This window comes from Nerophis lumbriciformis, linkage group LG12, assembly GCF_033978685.3.
Source record: "Nerophis lumbriciformis linkage group LG12, RoL_Nlum_v2.1, whole genome shotgun sequence".
Lineage (NCBI taxonomy): Eukaryota > Metazoa > Chordata > Actinopteri > Syngnathiformes > Syngnathidae > Nerophis > Nerophis lumbriciformis.
In genome coordinates this window covers 24,984,368-25,000,349 of record NC_084559.2, presented here as the reverse complement: position 1 = coordinate 25,000,349, position 15,982 = coordinate 24,984,368, and the positions used below count along the sequence as shown (strand labels likewise).

Genomic DNA, 15,982 nt, shown 5'->3' with positions numbered 1-15,982 from the left:
TGCAACAATTGGAAACATAAAAAGAGGATATTCAACTAACTGTTTTTATGTTATATATTTGTCAGGATTTATTTTTTTATACACCTTTGCACCATCAATATGATGAAAAACATTACCAAAATAAAAACGTTCACCCAAATGAAATTAAATAATAAAAATAAAATACCAAACATATTGGAATTCATGCACTCCCTCAATCAGCGCATGTGTGTGAATCCAAACAAAGCATTAAAGGACTCTTTCACAATCACTACACTAAATAACACTAGATGTTTTATTTTGCCACCTAATATACATGTGACAGAAGCATTTATGTCCCACCTTTAAAAATCATCTATACTTTTTTACTTTTCTTTAGTTTATTTCGAACATGAACACACTTACATCATAATACATCACACAATTTCATATCATTTCATTTTACATCATGCCCGAAAAGGAGTAGGAAGAAGCAAAGCTTATTTAATCCTACCCCTTTCCCACTTCAAAGCGTTTACAAATATATAGAATCATTTACTGACCTTTTTATATAATAAAATAACATCTATGAATTAGTATACAACAGTTTTGTAATATGTAATTAATTAATTAATTCAGTCATTATTAACATACTGAGATGAAGAATATCTTATTTTCAATAAGGTTGAAAGTATTTCTCATAATTCTTCTTCTTTGTACTCTGTAAGCACTATTATTTTGAATAATACATTCTAGCTTTTAAATAAACTCAGTTTTAGACCAGTTGACCTGCCGCTTCTCTCTCTTGTTTGCCTCCCTCTTCTACAAGGAGAGGTTACCAGATAATCCTTGGAGAGATACCAGTCTGGAGGAAGTTCTAGCTGCCTTAAGTCATGACCTCTTGCGGACCACTCCTCTATGACCTGGATGTGGACCTCCTACAACCCCATGCCTGCCCCCAAGGGACTGGACTCTCACATACTCAGTGGCCTAGTGGTTAGAGTGTCCGCCCTGAGATCGGTAGGTTGTGAGTTCATACCAAAGACTATAAAAATGGGACCCATTACCTCCCTGCTTGGCACTCAGCATCAAGGGTTGGAATTGGGGGTTAAATCACCAAAAATGATTCCCGGCCGCGGCCACCGCTGCTGCCCACTGCTCCCCTCACCTCCCAGGGGGTGATCAAGGGGATGGGTCAAATGCAGAGGACAAATTTCACCACACCCAGTGTGTGTGTGTGACAATCATTGGTACTTTAACTTTAACTTTAACATTCTCATGAATGATGTCTTTGTGATTTGTGCAGGCCCTTCGAGGCACCTGTGATTAAGGGCTATATAAATGAACTTAAATTGATTGATTGATTGACATGTTAACGATTGTACTTATGTGAAAGATTCCTTTAATGCACACTTTCATTTACACACTCCTTGGACTCACACAGCATGAACTCCAGAAAACCGTTGATGTAAACAAAGTGTTCATTTTGTTGACTAATCATTTTCATGTTAATTATCATCAACAACCTATGACGAAAGTAAGACAATAACGGATCAAAACAAAATGCACAACATGACACAACTAGATGAGGCAAGTCCTGAAGGAATTGCGTGTGAATGCTCCAATGCTGAAGTTGGACTGAAATTCTAGAATTTTTATTTTTTTTGAATTGTTGAATTAGAGCACACAATTCCCAAACAGGCTGAATATTTTGAAGTTGGAACCGTTTGAATCAGATGAAAAATGTGGGAGTTGTGGAACTTTGAAGAATGTCCCATTGAATTTCCCCAAAAAAATTTGAGGATTTCAGGAAAAGCACAAAGTTTTTTGAAAATGGTAAAAACTTGAATGGTCTGAAAGAGGTCTGACATCACATGGACAAAGATAAGACCTTCTGGAGGAAAGTTCTGTGGTCAAATGAAACAAAAATGGAGGTGTTTGGCCACAATACCAATCAATATGTTTGGAGGAGAAAAGGTGAGGCCTTTAATCCCAGGAACACCAGACCTACCGTTAAAGCATGGTGGTGATAGTATTATCCTCTGGGCCTGTTTTGCTGCCAATGGAACTGGTGCTTTACAGAGAGTAAATGGGACAATGAAAAAGGAGGATTGCCTCCAAATTCTTCAGGACTACCTAAAATCATCAGCCCGGAGGTTGGGTCTTGGGCGCAGTTGGGTGTTCCAACAGGACAATGACCCCAAACACACGTCAAAAGTGGTAAAGGAATGGCTAAATCAGGCTAGAATTAAGGTTTTAGAATGGCCTTCCCAAAGTCCTGACTTAAACGTGTGGACAATGCTGAAGAAACAAGTCCATGTCAGAAAACCAACACATTTAGCTGAACTGCACCAATTTTGTCAAGATGAGTGGTCAAAAATTCAACCAGAAGCTTGTGGATGGCTACCAAAAGCACCTTATTGCAGTGAAACTTGCCAAGGGACATGTAACCAAATATTAACATTGTTGTATGTATACTTTTGACCCAGCAGATTTGCTCACATTTTCAGTAGACCCATAATAAATTCATAAAAGAACCAAACTTCATGAATGTTTTTTGTGACCAACAAGTATGTGCTCCAATCACTCTATCACAAAAAAATAAGAGTTGTAGAAATTATTGGAAACTCAAGACAGCCATGACATTATGTTCTTATGTTCTTTACAAGTGTATGTCAACTTTCGACTACGACTCTAATTTATTCAGAAAGTATAAATAACGATAAATAAATATAGAATACTACAAACCCCGTTTCCATATGAGTTGAGAAATTGTGTTAGATGTAAATATAAACGGAATACAATGATTTGCAAATCATTTTCAACCCATATTCAATTGAATGCACTACAAAGACAAGATATTTGATGTTCAAACTCATAAACTTTATTTTTTTTTTTGCAAATAATAACTTAGAATTTCATGGCTGCAACACGTGCCAAAGTAGTTGGGAAAGGGCATGTTCACCACTGTGTTACATCACCTTTCCTTTTAACAACACTCAGTAAACGTTTGGGAACTGAGGAGACACATTTTTTAAGCTTCTCAGGTGGAATTCTTTCCCATTCTTGCTTGATGTACAGCTTAAGTTGTTCAACAGTCCGGGGGTCTCCGTTGTGGTATTTTAGGCTTCATAATGCGCCACACATTTTCAATGGGAGACAGGTCTGGACTACAGGCAGGCCAGTCTAGTACCCGCACTCTTTTACTATGAAGCCACGTTGATGTAACACGTGGCTTGGCATTGTCTTGCTGAAATAAGCAGGGGCGTCCATGGTAACGTTGCTTGGATGGCAACATATGTTGCTCCAAAACCTGTATGTACCTTTCAGCATTAATGGCGCCTTCACAGATGTGTAAGTTACCCATGTCTTGGGCACTAATACACCCCCATACCATCACAGATGCTGGCTTTTCAACTTTGCGCCTATAACAATCCGGATGGTTCTTTTCCTCTTTGGTTCGGAGGACACGACGTCCACAGTTTCCAAAAACAATTTGAAATGTGGACTCGTCAGACCACAGAACACTTTACCACTTTGTATCAGTCCATCTTAGATGAGCTCAGGCCCAGCGAAGCCAACGGCGTTTCTGGGTGTTGTTGATAAACGGTTTTTGCCTTGTATAGGAGAGTTTTAACTTGCACTTACAGATGTAGCGACCAACTGTAGTTACTGACAGTGGGTTTCTGAAGTGTTCCTGAGCCCATGTGGTGATATCCTTTACACGCTGATGTCGCTTGTTGATGCAGTACAGCCTGAGGGATCGAAGGTCACGGGCTTAGCTGCTTACGTGCAGTGATTTCTCCAGATTCTCTGAACTCTTTGATGATATTACGGACCGTAGATGGGGAAATCCCTAAATTGGTTCAGAAAGGTTTTTCTTAAACTGTTCAACAATTTGTTCACGCATTTGTTGACAAAGTGGTGACCCTCGCCCCATCCTTGTTTGTGAATGACTGAGCATTTCATGGAATCTACTTTTATACCCAATCATGGCACCCACCTGTTCCCAATTTGCCTGTTCACCTGTGGGATGTTCCAAATAAGTGTTTGATGAGCATTCCTCAACTTTATCAGTATTTATTACCACCTTTCCCAACTTCTTTGTCACGTGTTGCTGGCATCAAATTCTAAAGTTAATGATTATTTGCACAAAAAAAAAACGTTTATCAGTTTGAACATCAAATATGTTGTCTTTGTAGCATATTCAACTGAATATGGGTTGAAAATGATTTGCAAATCATTGTATTCCGTTTATATTTACATCTAACACAATTTCCCAACTCATATGGAAACGGGGTTTGTAGTAACAGCAACATGTAAGTGTAAAAAAAACAAACCCCAACGACATTATGATTTGTACATTTTCAGAATGTGCTTGTTCTATTTTTAAACAAAGAAAACAATCTGAAGTTGTCTTTATTTTTAAGTTATCGTGCTGTGATTTTACCAGTCCGGCCCACTTGGGAGTAGATTTTTCTCCATGTGGCCCCCCATCTAAAATGAGTTTGACACCCTTGCTCTATAGGATATGTTTTGTCTTTAAGGTGTCTGGAATGGATCCATTGGATTTACTGTACATTGTTTACTATGGGAACAATTATGTTGGTTTCCAACAGATCCTTTGGAAGGGATTACTAACAAGCACCAGTGGATGAGTTACATGTTTAGACATCGTCCATGACAGACGTGTATGTATCGCAGATGATACCAAATCAATTGTTCCATGTAGCCAGAGAGAGTGGACTTAAGAGTACAAAATGGAGGTTCGTAAACCTGTTTCCCTTTGCACCCAGTGAGCCTGCTGGATTTCTGCATTTTTCTCTCACTCATACTCCCGTCCTCCCACCCCCAATTCCCCTCCTTCTCTCTCCCTGATGTCATTGTTTCCTGCCCACTGGATGCTGCTGACACTTCACTCAAGACAGCCTGCACACACACACACACACACACACACACCACTGAAGGCCAACCTATGCACACACACACATACACACACACACCACTAAAGGCTAACCTATGCACACAAACACACACAACACACACACACTCGTGTATTTGTTACCTTCTTGAGACCTCCGAAAAATGCCCGCCCCTTTCTAGATATATAAAGATTTGTATTTACAACATTAATAATATATACATACTATGCCAATATAAAAAAGCTTCTTGTGAAAAATGAGTTGGAATTTCACAAGAAAAAGGTCACAATTTCACAAGAAAAACTTGGAATTTTGGCAGTTTTATAATAAAAGTCGCAATTTTACTCAACGCAGGTCATAATTTTACAAGAAAAACTGAACATTTGTGCGATATTATGATAAAAGTTGGAATTTTACTGAATAACAGTCGCAATTTTACAAGAAAAGCTTCAAATGTTGGCAATTTTATGAAAAGAGTCGTAATTTTACTCGACAAGTCACAATTTTATAAGAAAACTTAAAAATGTTGGCGATATTATAATAATAATCAGAATTTTACTTTTTATGACAAATGTCATATTTTTACTCACTATTTTACAAGAACAACAAAAACATGGGCAATATTGTGATAAAAGTCGGAATTTTGTAAGACAAATGTCACCACTTTGCATTAAAAAGTAATAATTTTACATAAAAAAGTAATAGCTAAACGAGAAAATATCGCAATGTTACAGAAACAGAAAGAATATGAGAAATTGTTCCCGATTTTATAAGAAAAAAGTCGACACATTGTGAGAAAAATACTTTTTGTTGTTTAATTTTTTGTCTGTAATTGGTTTTTAATCGTCATTATTTACTTAAAGTTATTACAGTATGTCTCTGTATACATATTTATTTACATTTTGTAATTGATTTTGGCCAAGGGGGGTGCATTTCAATGTCTTACACACACTTGTTATTTCATATGTTGACCAAAGGGGGAGCACTTTTAAAACCGACACGAAGTCAAATTGAAAAATCCCTCCTTTGTGGGACCACCCTCATTTTGATAGATTTCACCACCAGGGCGATATAAAATCTAATCCACTATTATTTTATTATTATTCTCTATTAGATGCAATGGTTTTCCTTCTTGAGACCTCCGAATAATGCCTACCTCTTTAGGACCACCCTTTCTAGATATATAAAGATTTGTATTTACAACATTAATAATATATACATACAATGCAAATATAAAAAGGCTTGTTGTGAAAAATGAGTTGGAATTTCACAAGAAAAAGGTCACAATTTCACAAGAAAAACTTAGAATTTTGGCAGTGTTATAATAAAAGTCGTAATTTTACTCAACACAGGTCATCATTTTACAAGAAAAACTGAACATTTGTGTGATATTATGATAAAAAATTGGAATTTTACTAAATAACAGTCGCAATTTTACAAGAAAAGCTTCAAATTTTGGCAATTTTATGAAAAGAGTCGTAATTTTACTTGACAAGTCACAATTTTATAAGAAAACTTAAAAATGTTGGCAATATTATAATAATAATCAGAATTATACTTTTTATGACAAATGTCATATTTTTACTCACTATTTTACAAGAACAACAAAAACATGGGCAATATTGTGATAAAAGTCTGAATTTTGTATGACAAATGTCACCACTTTGCATTAAAAAGTAATAATTTTACATAAAAAAGTAATAGCTAAACGAGAAAATATCGCAATGTTACAGAAATAGAAAGAATATGAGAAATTGTTCCCGATTTTATAAGAAAAAAGTCGACACATTGTGAGAAAAATACTTTTTGTTGTTTAATTTTTTGTCTGTAATTGGTTTTTAATCGTCATTATTTACTTGAAGTTATTACAGTATGTCTCTGTATACATATTTATTTACATTTTGTAATTAATTTTGGCCAAGGGGGGTGCATTTCAATTTCTTACACACACTTGTTATTTCATATGTTGACCAAAGGGGGAGCACTTTTAAAACCGACACAGAGTCAAATTGAAAAATCCCTCCTTTGTGGGACCACCCTCATTTTGATAGATTTTACCACTAGGGCGATATAAAATCTAATCCATTATTATTTTATTATTATTCTCTATTAGATGCAATGGTTTTCCGTATTGGGACCATGACTTCGGTCCTAACTTGTTCACCGGTCCTCATATGGAAGGTACTTTTCCTTGTTGATGTCTCAAGAAGGGTAGAAATACAAGAACACACACACACACACACACACACACACACACACACACACACACACACACACACACACACACACACACACACACACACACAAACACACAACACACATCAATACCGTATTTGTTTTCAGATGTTTTGTTGCAATCATGTGCTTTTTGGTGTTAAGGTTACAAGGAACACCTAAAACACTGATAATCAATTCATAAATCACAAGTTGAGTCGATATCATTGGAAAAACTTTTTTTTTTTTAGATTAATCACACTCATGAACTGTGAATAATCATGATTAATGAATAATCATGATTAATTACAGGTTATTATTTACTTGCATATACAACATTTGCTTAAGAAAATAACCAAATATTTGGATAAAAATGTACTTTGGTGGTCAGAATGTCAGATAGTAAGGTTTTTAATTTTTTTATCTTTTACTGGACTGCAAGTCATTGATTTGCTCAAAACTTGGTGACAGTAATTATAGTAAAAAAAATTACGATGAGCACATTTTTTCAAAACACCTGCCAAAGTCATCATCGCTCACTCCTACCAGCGTGGTGATTGGTTTGGCCTTTTTTTGGTGAAACGATACTCTTTGAATCAAACTTAAATGTAATATGTGTGAATGCTCCAAAGCATTCACACACATGATTTTCTACACTAAAATTCATCTATTTATTAAACTTCTTCAACTTCTTCTTCTTCTTCTCCAGATTTTGGCGCGCTCTACCTTCCATGTTTTTAATCCGATTCAAATCGTTCCAACTTCAAACTGTTTAGCCTATCCAGGAATCGCGGGCTTTCCCTTGACAAATTCCCCAAACTCCCAGATTCCCGGGATATTTTTCCCATTCAAAATTAATTGGCCATTTTTCAAACTTCAACCATTTCCACATTTTTCAACCGATTCAAACCATTCCACCTTCAACATATTCCACTCATTCTGGAAATTGAAACGATAATTTTTCCAAGTCCCAAAAAATTCCAGGAATTCCCTTTTTTCAAACCCTTTTTTGACCCTTTTTTCTGGTAACTACTCCTTCCACATTTTTCAACCCACTTCAACAGTTCCACCGTCAAATCATTCCTCTTAATTAGGACAAAAAACTAAGTTGTTTTTCGAACTGGAAAAATTCCCGGTTTTCCCGAAAATCCTGAATACCATCTCTCAATTAAAAATGTTACTACTTCAACATTTGTCGACCGATTTGAAAAATTCCAACACCAACCATTTCAACTCATTTACAACATTCATGTCTTTTAACATAGAAAATGGATGGATGGATGGATGTCTTTTAACATTTTCCCAAAAATTCCCGCTTTTCCCAAAATTCCCAAATTTCCATAAAATTCCCATTGAAATGAATGGGACATTTTTCAAAGTTCCACAATTCTCAACATTTTTCATCCGATTCGAACCCTTCCCATTCCAAAATATTCAGCCTGTTCAAAATGATGTGCTCTTCTTCAACAATTTTCAAAAATTCCAGGATTTCCAAGAATTCCCAGTTTTCAGGGACAATTTCCCTATTCAAAATGAATTGTCCATTTTTTAAACTTCTACAATTCCCACATTTTTAACACCAACATCAACACATTCAACTCATCAAACACTTTCCCAAGTTCCAAACCAAATTCCGGTTTTCCTGGAAATTCAAACTCTTCAACATTCAAACCATTCCAACATTCAAACTATTCTTACATTCATACTACACCCTGTCAGCATTGCAGTTCAACTTCAGCATTGGAAGCATTCACACGCAATTCCTCCAGGAATTGCCTCATATAGTTCAATGTATGTTTCGGCGTAATATGAATAGGCTACATGGGAAACAAATTGCTTAACAACTCAAGTTCAACAGAAAATTCCAGAAATATCAAAATAGAATAAATATATTTCTCAAGTAAAACTATATTCTGCTTAACTCCTGGTTGGTTGTTGGTGTTGCCTGGTCTGGTGCACAAGGTTTCCACTGGTTTTGTCATCTCTGATAATGTTTGACCACTATAGCAGCATGCAATTTAACGTGGCACAATCCACCATCATGGGCAATAGAAAAAACGCGTCGGCAAACCATGCAGTGCGCTTTGTAGACATAATTGGTCACCTTTTCCAGCTAAACATTTTCTTTTTCCCCAATCAAATTTGTATTTCTGCAGCTTTTTCATTGGAGGAGAAAGCTTAGGGTTGCATAGCATTCCTGTCAGCCATGCTTTTGTGTTCTAGTCAGTTTAGTTTTTTCCCGGTATCTTTGTCGCATACGCCAGTGCTTCAACCAAAGAGATGAGCTGAATTCTGTGTTGTAATGTTCACGTGTGAGGGTGCTGTCATCTCAATGGTCTCGGGCTGCCGCTTTACCGTAAAACGCAGTATAAAGAGTCCTGTCATGCAATAATTCCATCGACATTTCAAAGACTGTTTTGATTTACACGGCAGTGCGAGACAACGTGTGTCCCTTTACAGATTGATAAGGGACGCGTACTTTTGTAACTAAATACGGTCCGATTATGTTTTTCTAGGGACGGTTGGTAACCCGAGCTAACATAGTTTGTTGACCTCTGTTCATACTACCAGCGCCATCCTCACATTCATGTTTCGCTATAAGATACCATTTTGAACATGATGACTTGACTTTGTCGCTGCAATACTACCTGATTGCCTCAGTTTTACCTTAAGTTCCGTCGGAGTTTGTTTTGAAGGTCGCAGAGCATCTGTTATCTGATCACCACCTGTGCAATCCAGGGGTCAAAACAAACACTGTTATTAAATTTCATTCATTTTTGATTACGGGATTATTTTATTTTATTACTGTTACGGTTGGGGGGTCGCAGCTTGCTGCGCGGTTCGTTCCCCCGGGATGCAAACGGACCACTCTGGACAGGACTTGCGGGTAGGAACATGATTTAATTCTCAGAACAATCAAAGAAGCACCAAAAACAGAAAACAAGTCGAAGGTAACACTTAGCATGGGCTAGGAGACAAGCAATACTTACGTAACCGGTAAGAAGCCAGGCCGACTGTCTGGCAAAGGCAGGCCTAAATAATGCCTCTGATTAGTGCTCGAGAAACAGGTGAGCGTCTCAAACACCAATCAGAGGCAGGTGAAAATAATAAGTAGCCATGGTAAATAAATTATAAATGGGTTATACTTGTATAGCGCTTTTCTACCTTCAAGGTTTGACAGTATCACCACATTCACCCATTCACACACACATTCACACACTGATGGCGGGAGCTGCCATGCAAGGCCCTAACCAGCAGCCATCAGGAGCAAGGGGTGAAGTGTCTTGCCCAAGGACACAACGAACGTGACTAGGATGGTAGAAGGTGGGGATTGAACCCCAGTAACCAGCAACACTCCAATTGCTGGCACGGCCACTCTACCAACTTCGCCACGCCGACCCGGATGGTAACTAAACAAACTCAAGTGTGCACAACAACAGAAACTCAGGGAGTCCAAAATCCAGCAGAAAATAACAAAAACATGATCCGGGCAGCACGGTGGAAAAGGGGTTAGTGCGTCTGCCTCACAATACGAAGGTCCTGAGTAGTCGTGAGTTCAATCCCGGCCTCGGGATCTTTCTGTGTGGAGTTTGCATGTTCTCCCCGTGACTGCATGGGTTCCCTCCGGGTACTCCGGCTTCCTCCCACCTCCAAAGACATGCACCTGGGGATAGGTTGATTGGCAACACTAAATGGTCCCTAGTATGTGAGTGTGAATGTTGTCTGTCTATCTGTGTTGGCCCTGCGATGAGGTGTCGACTTGTCCAGGGTGTACACCGCCTTCCGCCTAATTGTAGCTGAGATAGGCTCCAGCGCCCCCCGCGACCCCGAAGGGAATAAGCGGTAGAAAATGGATGGATTGATGATCCGGGCCACGGATCATGACAATTACTCACATGCGCATTAGAAAAGACAGCTTAGAAAAACTGATGTTAACAGGAAAACTAGTAGGAAAGAAAGCTCCAGGTCGACATCGAACAACATATATCAACAAGCCTAAGAAATGTTATCGGAAATATCAATAATATAGAACTTAATAATAATAATAATAATATAGAACATAGATAGAACGGACGACAGAGAAGACTGCAGAGCCCTGATCATCGATGCCTGCGAACAGGCCTGATACCCCATGATGATCACTCACATGCGCTAACCCGCTAACGGTCCTACTTTTGATGCAACTTTCAGAAAAAGCTGCCACAAATTCAGGCATTTTAAGCTGCAACAATAAATAAAATAAGCCCGCAAAATCCTCAAGGGACCGATTTATGTTCTCAGTGACCTCTGACACATACTTGCCAACCTTGAGACCTCCGATTTCGGGGGTTGGGGGGTGGGGGGTGGGGGTGTGGTTAAGAGGGGAGGAGTATAGTTACAGCTAGAATTCACCAAGTCAAGTATTTCATATATATATATATATATATATATATATATATATATATATATATATATATATATATATATAAGAAATACTTGACTTTCAGTGAATTCTAGCTTTTTATATATATATATATATATATATATATATATATATATATATATATATATATATATATATATATATATATATAAATAAGAGAAATACTTGAATTTCAGTGTTCATTTATTTACACATATACACACACATAACACTCATCTACTCATTGTTGAGTTAAGGGTTGAATTGTCCATCCTTGTTCTATTCTCTGTCACTATTTTTCTAACCATGCTGAACACCCTCTCTGATGATGCATTCTGCTTCGTCTCCTTGTTGTGTGCGCAGTTGTGCACTGCACTCTCTAAAAGCCCTAGATGTTATTGTCACATATGCATGTACAGTAGATGGCAGTATTGTCCTGTTTAAGAGTGTCACAACATTGCTGTTTACGGCAGACGAACTGCTTTACGGTAGACGAAAACATGACTGCTGTAGTTGTGTGTTGTTGCCGCGCTGGGAGGACGTTAATGAAACTGCCTAACAATAAACCCACATAAGAAACCAAGAACTCGCCCTCGATCATTCTACAGTTATAACGTGATTAGGCAGGCACGCTGTTTATATTGTGGGAAAGCGGACGTGAAAACAGGCTGTCGACACGTCACTCAGGTCCGCCTGAATTTCGGGAGAAAATTTGTCCCGGGAGGTTTTCGGGAGAGGCGCTGAATTTCGGGAGTCTCCCGGAAAATCCGGGAGGGTTGGCAAGTATGCTCTGACATCATAAAATGTATACCCGCTTCCCAACCTACGAGAACACACACATACACACAAAAAAATCTGTAACTCAAATCAAACAGGCCAAAACCAAATATCCACTGCAGTGGACGCTGGCTCTCAGGAGGATATTCCTCCATTTTGACCTCCAAAGTGGAGTGACTGGCCGTGGAGAGTGGAGGAGTTAGTCGAGTGGGAGGATGAGGTTCTAAAGAAAACAAGACGTTCTGAAAGTTAAGAATGTTGTCTTCTTCTAGCATATGTGTAGCGCTGCATTACCTCATACTGCTTCTAAAAAAAGAATGTGTGCCTGTTTTCATCTGCTCGGATGTTTGCTGCTTTATAGTTTTTATTAACACACACACATACCCCTTCTTGGCAGCCCCCCCTCGCCTGTCTGCAGTGGAATTCAATGACCCCTGAGTCACTCCTCTCTGCTGGGTGACTCTTGTCCATGGTTGAATCCAACAAGAACTTTGTCCTAAAAATGCAGTCATATCTCCCCCCCCCCCCCCGCCCACCGAACGCCGCACCTGTCGTGACTCGTCGTCCAGGTGACTTCTGCGGTCAATCGCTGTTTTTTCCAGCTGACCAGAGCTGCAGTTAGGAACCGAAGCTTCTCATTTGCTTTAACTGTCTCGCTCACTCGTGTCGCTGCTATAGCCAGCCCCCTTCCCTAGACCCCACTCCCACTCCAGCTCCGTCTAGCCCAGTCTGAGCCTGGCTGACACTTGGGCTCCTCTGCCGGATCACCCAGGACCAAAAGCTTCAATATACAACTTATAATAAATAACCAGTGATTGGAGGAGGCCCAAAGCGCACTAAAAGAATGAGGAGTCAGACTGTGCTGGTGTCTGCGGCTCTGCTGGCCCTGTGCTGCCTGCTGACCCCTAAGCGAGGGGAAAGCGCCGGGGGGATCGTTTCCCTCTTGCAGGGCGAAGGAGACAAGCAAGAAGGGGATCTGGTTAAGGATGAGCCTCAAGGTGAGGTAGACCAAGCCGGTGAGACCACAGCAGAGGCCGGTAAGTAACTTGAAATGTGCGTATCTAATCCAGCAGATGGCACTGTTCTTCTCAATACACATTTTATATTGAATACAGAGTAATGACTCTATTGTAAAATGACTAGTCTGTTTCTCGTAGGCGTGGCCGGCATGTTTTTGTACTACGAATTGAGCTCTCTCCAAAAATATGATTGGATAAGGAAAAACTATCCAGACAACTCAACTAAAAAAAGCTGTCATTCAGTTTTAATGTCTAATAGAGATAGGCAGCAAATTCAATACTTTCATAGTCCCCTGCGGAATTTGGTCAAAACTACCGGCTATCAATTCACGTAACATCAAAAAGGTGCCATATTTTGATACCTTTTTTGCAAGTGATGCCACATTCGGGTGTAGACTTGGCGGGCAAACAAACACTCAAGCAGCACTCATCGCAGACTCCCCCCGGACTGCCTCTAGGTAATGTTGCAAACAAAGCATGTATTTTTTGCTGGAAAACACTCAAATGTACAGTAAGTCGTTTAAAAATGCGCTCGCTCGAGTTGCCATAGACCAGGGGTCGGCAACCCAAAATGTTGAAAGAGCCATATTGGACCAAAAATACAAAAACAAATCTGTCTGGAGCCGCAAAAAATTAAAAGCCATATTACATACAGATAGTGTGTCATGAGATATAAATTGAATTAAGAAGACTTAAAGGAAACTAAATGACCTCAAATATAGCTACAAATGAGGCATAATGATGCAATATGTACATATAGCTAGCCTAAATAACGTGTTAGCATCGATTAGCTTGCAGTGACCAAATATGTCTGATTAGCACTCCACACAAGTCTATAACGAAACTCACCTTTGTGCATTCACGCACAACGTTAAAAGTTTGGTGGACAAAATGAGACAGAAAAAGGAGTGGCATAAAACATGTCCTCGAAAGTCGGAGAAAGTTGTACATGTAAACCAGGGGTCGGCAACCCGCGGCTCTAGAGCCGCATGCGGCTCTTTAGCGCCGGCCTAGTGGCTCTCTGGAGCTTTTTCAAAAATGTATGAAAAATGGAAAAAGATGAGGGGAAAAAAATATATTTTTTGTTTTAATATGGTTTCTGTAGGAGGACAAACATGACACAAACCTCCCTAATTGGTATAAAGCACACTGTTTATATTAAACATGCTTCACTGACTCAAATATTTGGCGAGCGCCGTTTTGTCCTACTAATTTTGGCGGTCCTTGAACTCACCGTAGTTTGTTTACATGTATAACTTTCTCCGACTTTCGAGGACGTGTTTTATGCCACTTCTTTTTCTGTCTCATTTTGTCCACCAAACTTTTAACGTTGTGCATGAATGCACAAAGGTGAGTTTTGCTGATGTTATTGACTTGTGTGGAGTGCTAATCAGACATATTTGGTCACTGCAAGACTGCAAGCTAATCGATGCTAACATGCTATTTAGGCTAGCTATATGTACATATTGCATCATTATGCCTAATTTGTAGGTATATTTGAGGTCATTTAGTTTCCTTTAAGTCATCTCAATTCAATGTATATCTCATGACACACTATCTGTATGTAATATGGCTTTTAATTTGTTGCGGCTCCAGACAGTTTTGTTTTTGTATTTTTGGTCCAATATGGCTCTTTCAACATTTTGGGTTGCCGACCCCTGTTTGTCCTCCTACAGAAACCATATTAAAACAAAAAATATATTTTTTCCCCCCTCATCTTTTTCCATTTTTCATACATTTTTGAAAAAACTCCAGAGAGCCACCAGGGCGGCGCTAAATCTAGCGCCGCGGGTTGCCGACCCCTGCCATAGACGATTAGCGATTTTATATGGCGATTTAAACACCTCCAAATTTGGTAGTGAAAGCTACAACTCAGATGCACGTTAAGATCTGGTGTAATAACTACAATACATACACCATAAACACGTTTTAGGGTGCAACAAAAGACTGGATTCAGCTTAATAGCGAGTACTTCTGGCAAGACAACACATTGTAGCCTATACACTACTGCCATCTATTGTCTTGGAATTTCAACTGCATGCAAAGTCTACAATATAATGCTTGCAAATGAGACTCAGAAGTACAAGAAATCCAGATAAAACAACTGGACAGGACATTTATTATCAGCTCACCGTTAAATTTTGAATTTAAAACAATTGATTTTATTATTAAACAAATTGATAAACACATGGACACACGGTACGGAAAATTGGGACCATTGAGTACCGGTATCGATTCTCAGGTACCAAGAATTGGTACCCATTCCTAGTTTCTGATACTTGGTAATGGTAAACATTGGGGAAAAATAAGTGCTGAAGTTGGCCAAGAGAAGAAGACTATCCTGAAGATTTAGAAGTTTTAACAATGATAGTTTAAATACCCAAAGTGAAGGACGGAAGAAGAGAGGAAGAAATGTCAGCCATATGTAATACACATCAGTGCCAAGTACCTGCTTAATGCATCCCGCTAATGGCTGTACCTTTCATTGGGGAAGATGTCACAGATAGGTTTCTTGTAAAACTGGAGGGATTTAGGTTATTAAAAAAACAGTGCGCTTCACGGAAACTGGTTTCCATGGAACAGTCTGAAAACTGCATCCAGCCACCAAAGGAAATAGTGATGAAGCTAAACAAAGTTGTCTTGACATCATCCCCGTGAAAGTTCTATTTTAAACAACGTTGAAAAGAAAG

The 15,982-nt window shown here is 38.9% G+C and overlaps 1 protein-coding gene across 2 annotated transcripts in view; it reads left to right on the top strand.

Moving 5' to 3' along the window:
* The first annotated feature begins 12,956 nt into the window (after nucleotides 1–12,956).
* The window catches only part of aebp1b (AE binding protein 1b), a 28,747-nt gene continuing 25,721 nt past the window's right edge, over nucleotides 12,957–15,982 (top strand). The window contains exon 1 of one of the 2 annotated variants that reach the window (XM_072914336.1): nucleotides 12,957–13,310. In XM_072914336.1, the coding sequence (XP_072770437.1) occupies nucleotides 13,118–13,310 (193 nt within the window). In that variant the 5' untranslated portion in view covers nucleotides 12,957–13,117. The remainder of the gene's footprint in view (nucleotides 13,311–15,982) is intronic. The other variant, XM_061986168.2, reaches the window with a different exon arrangement.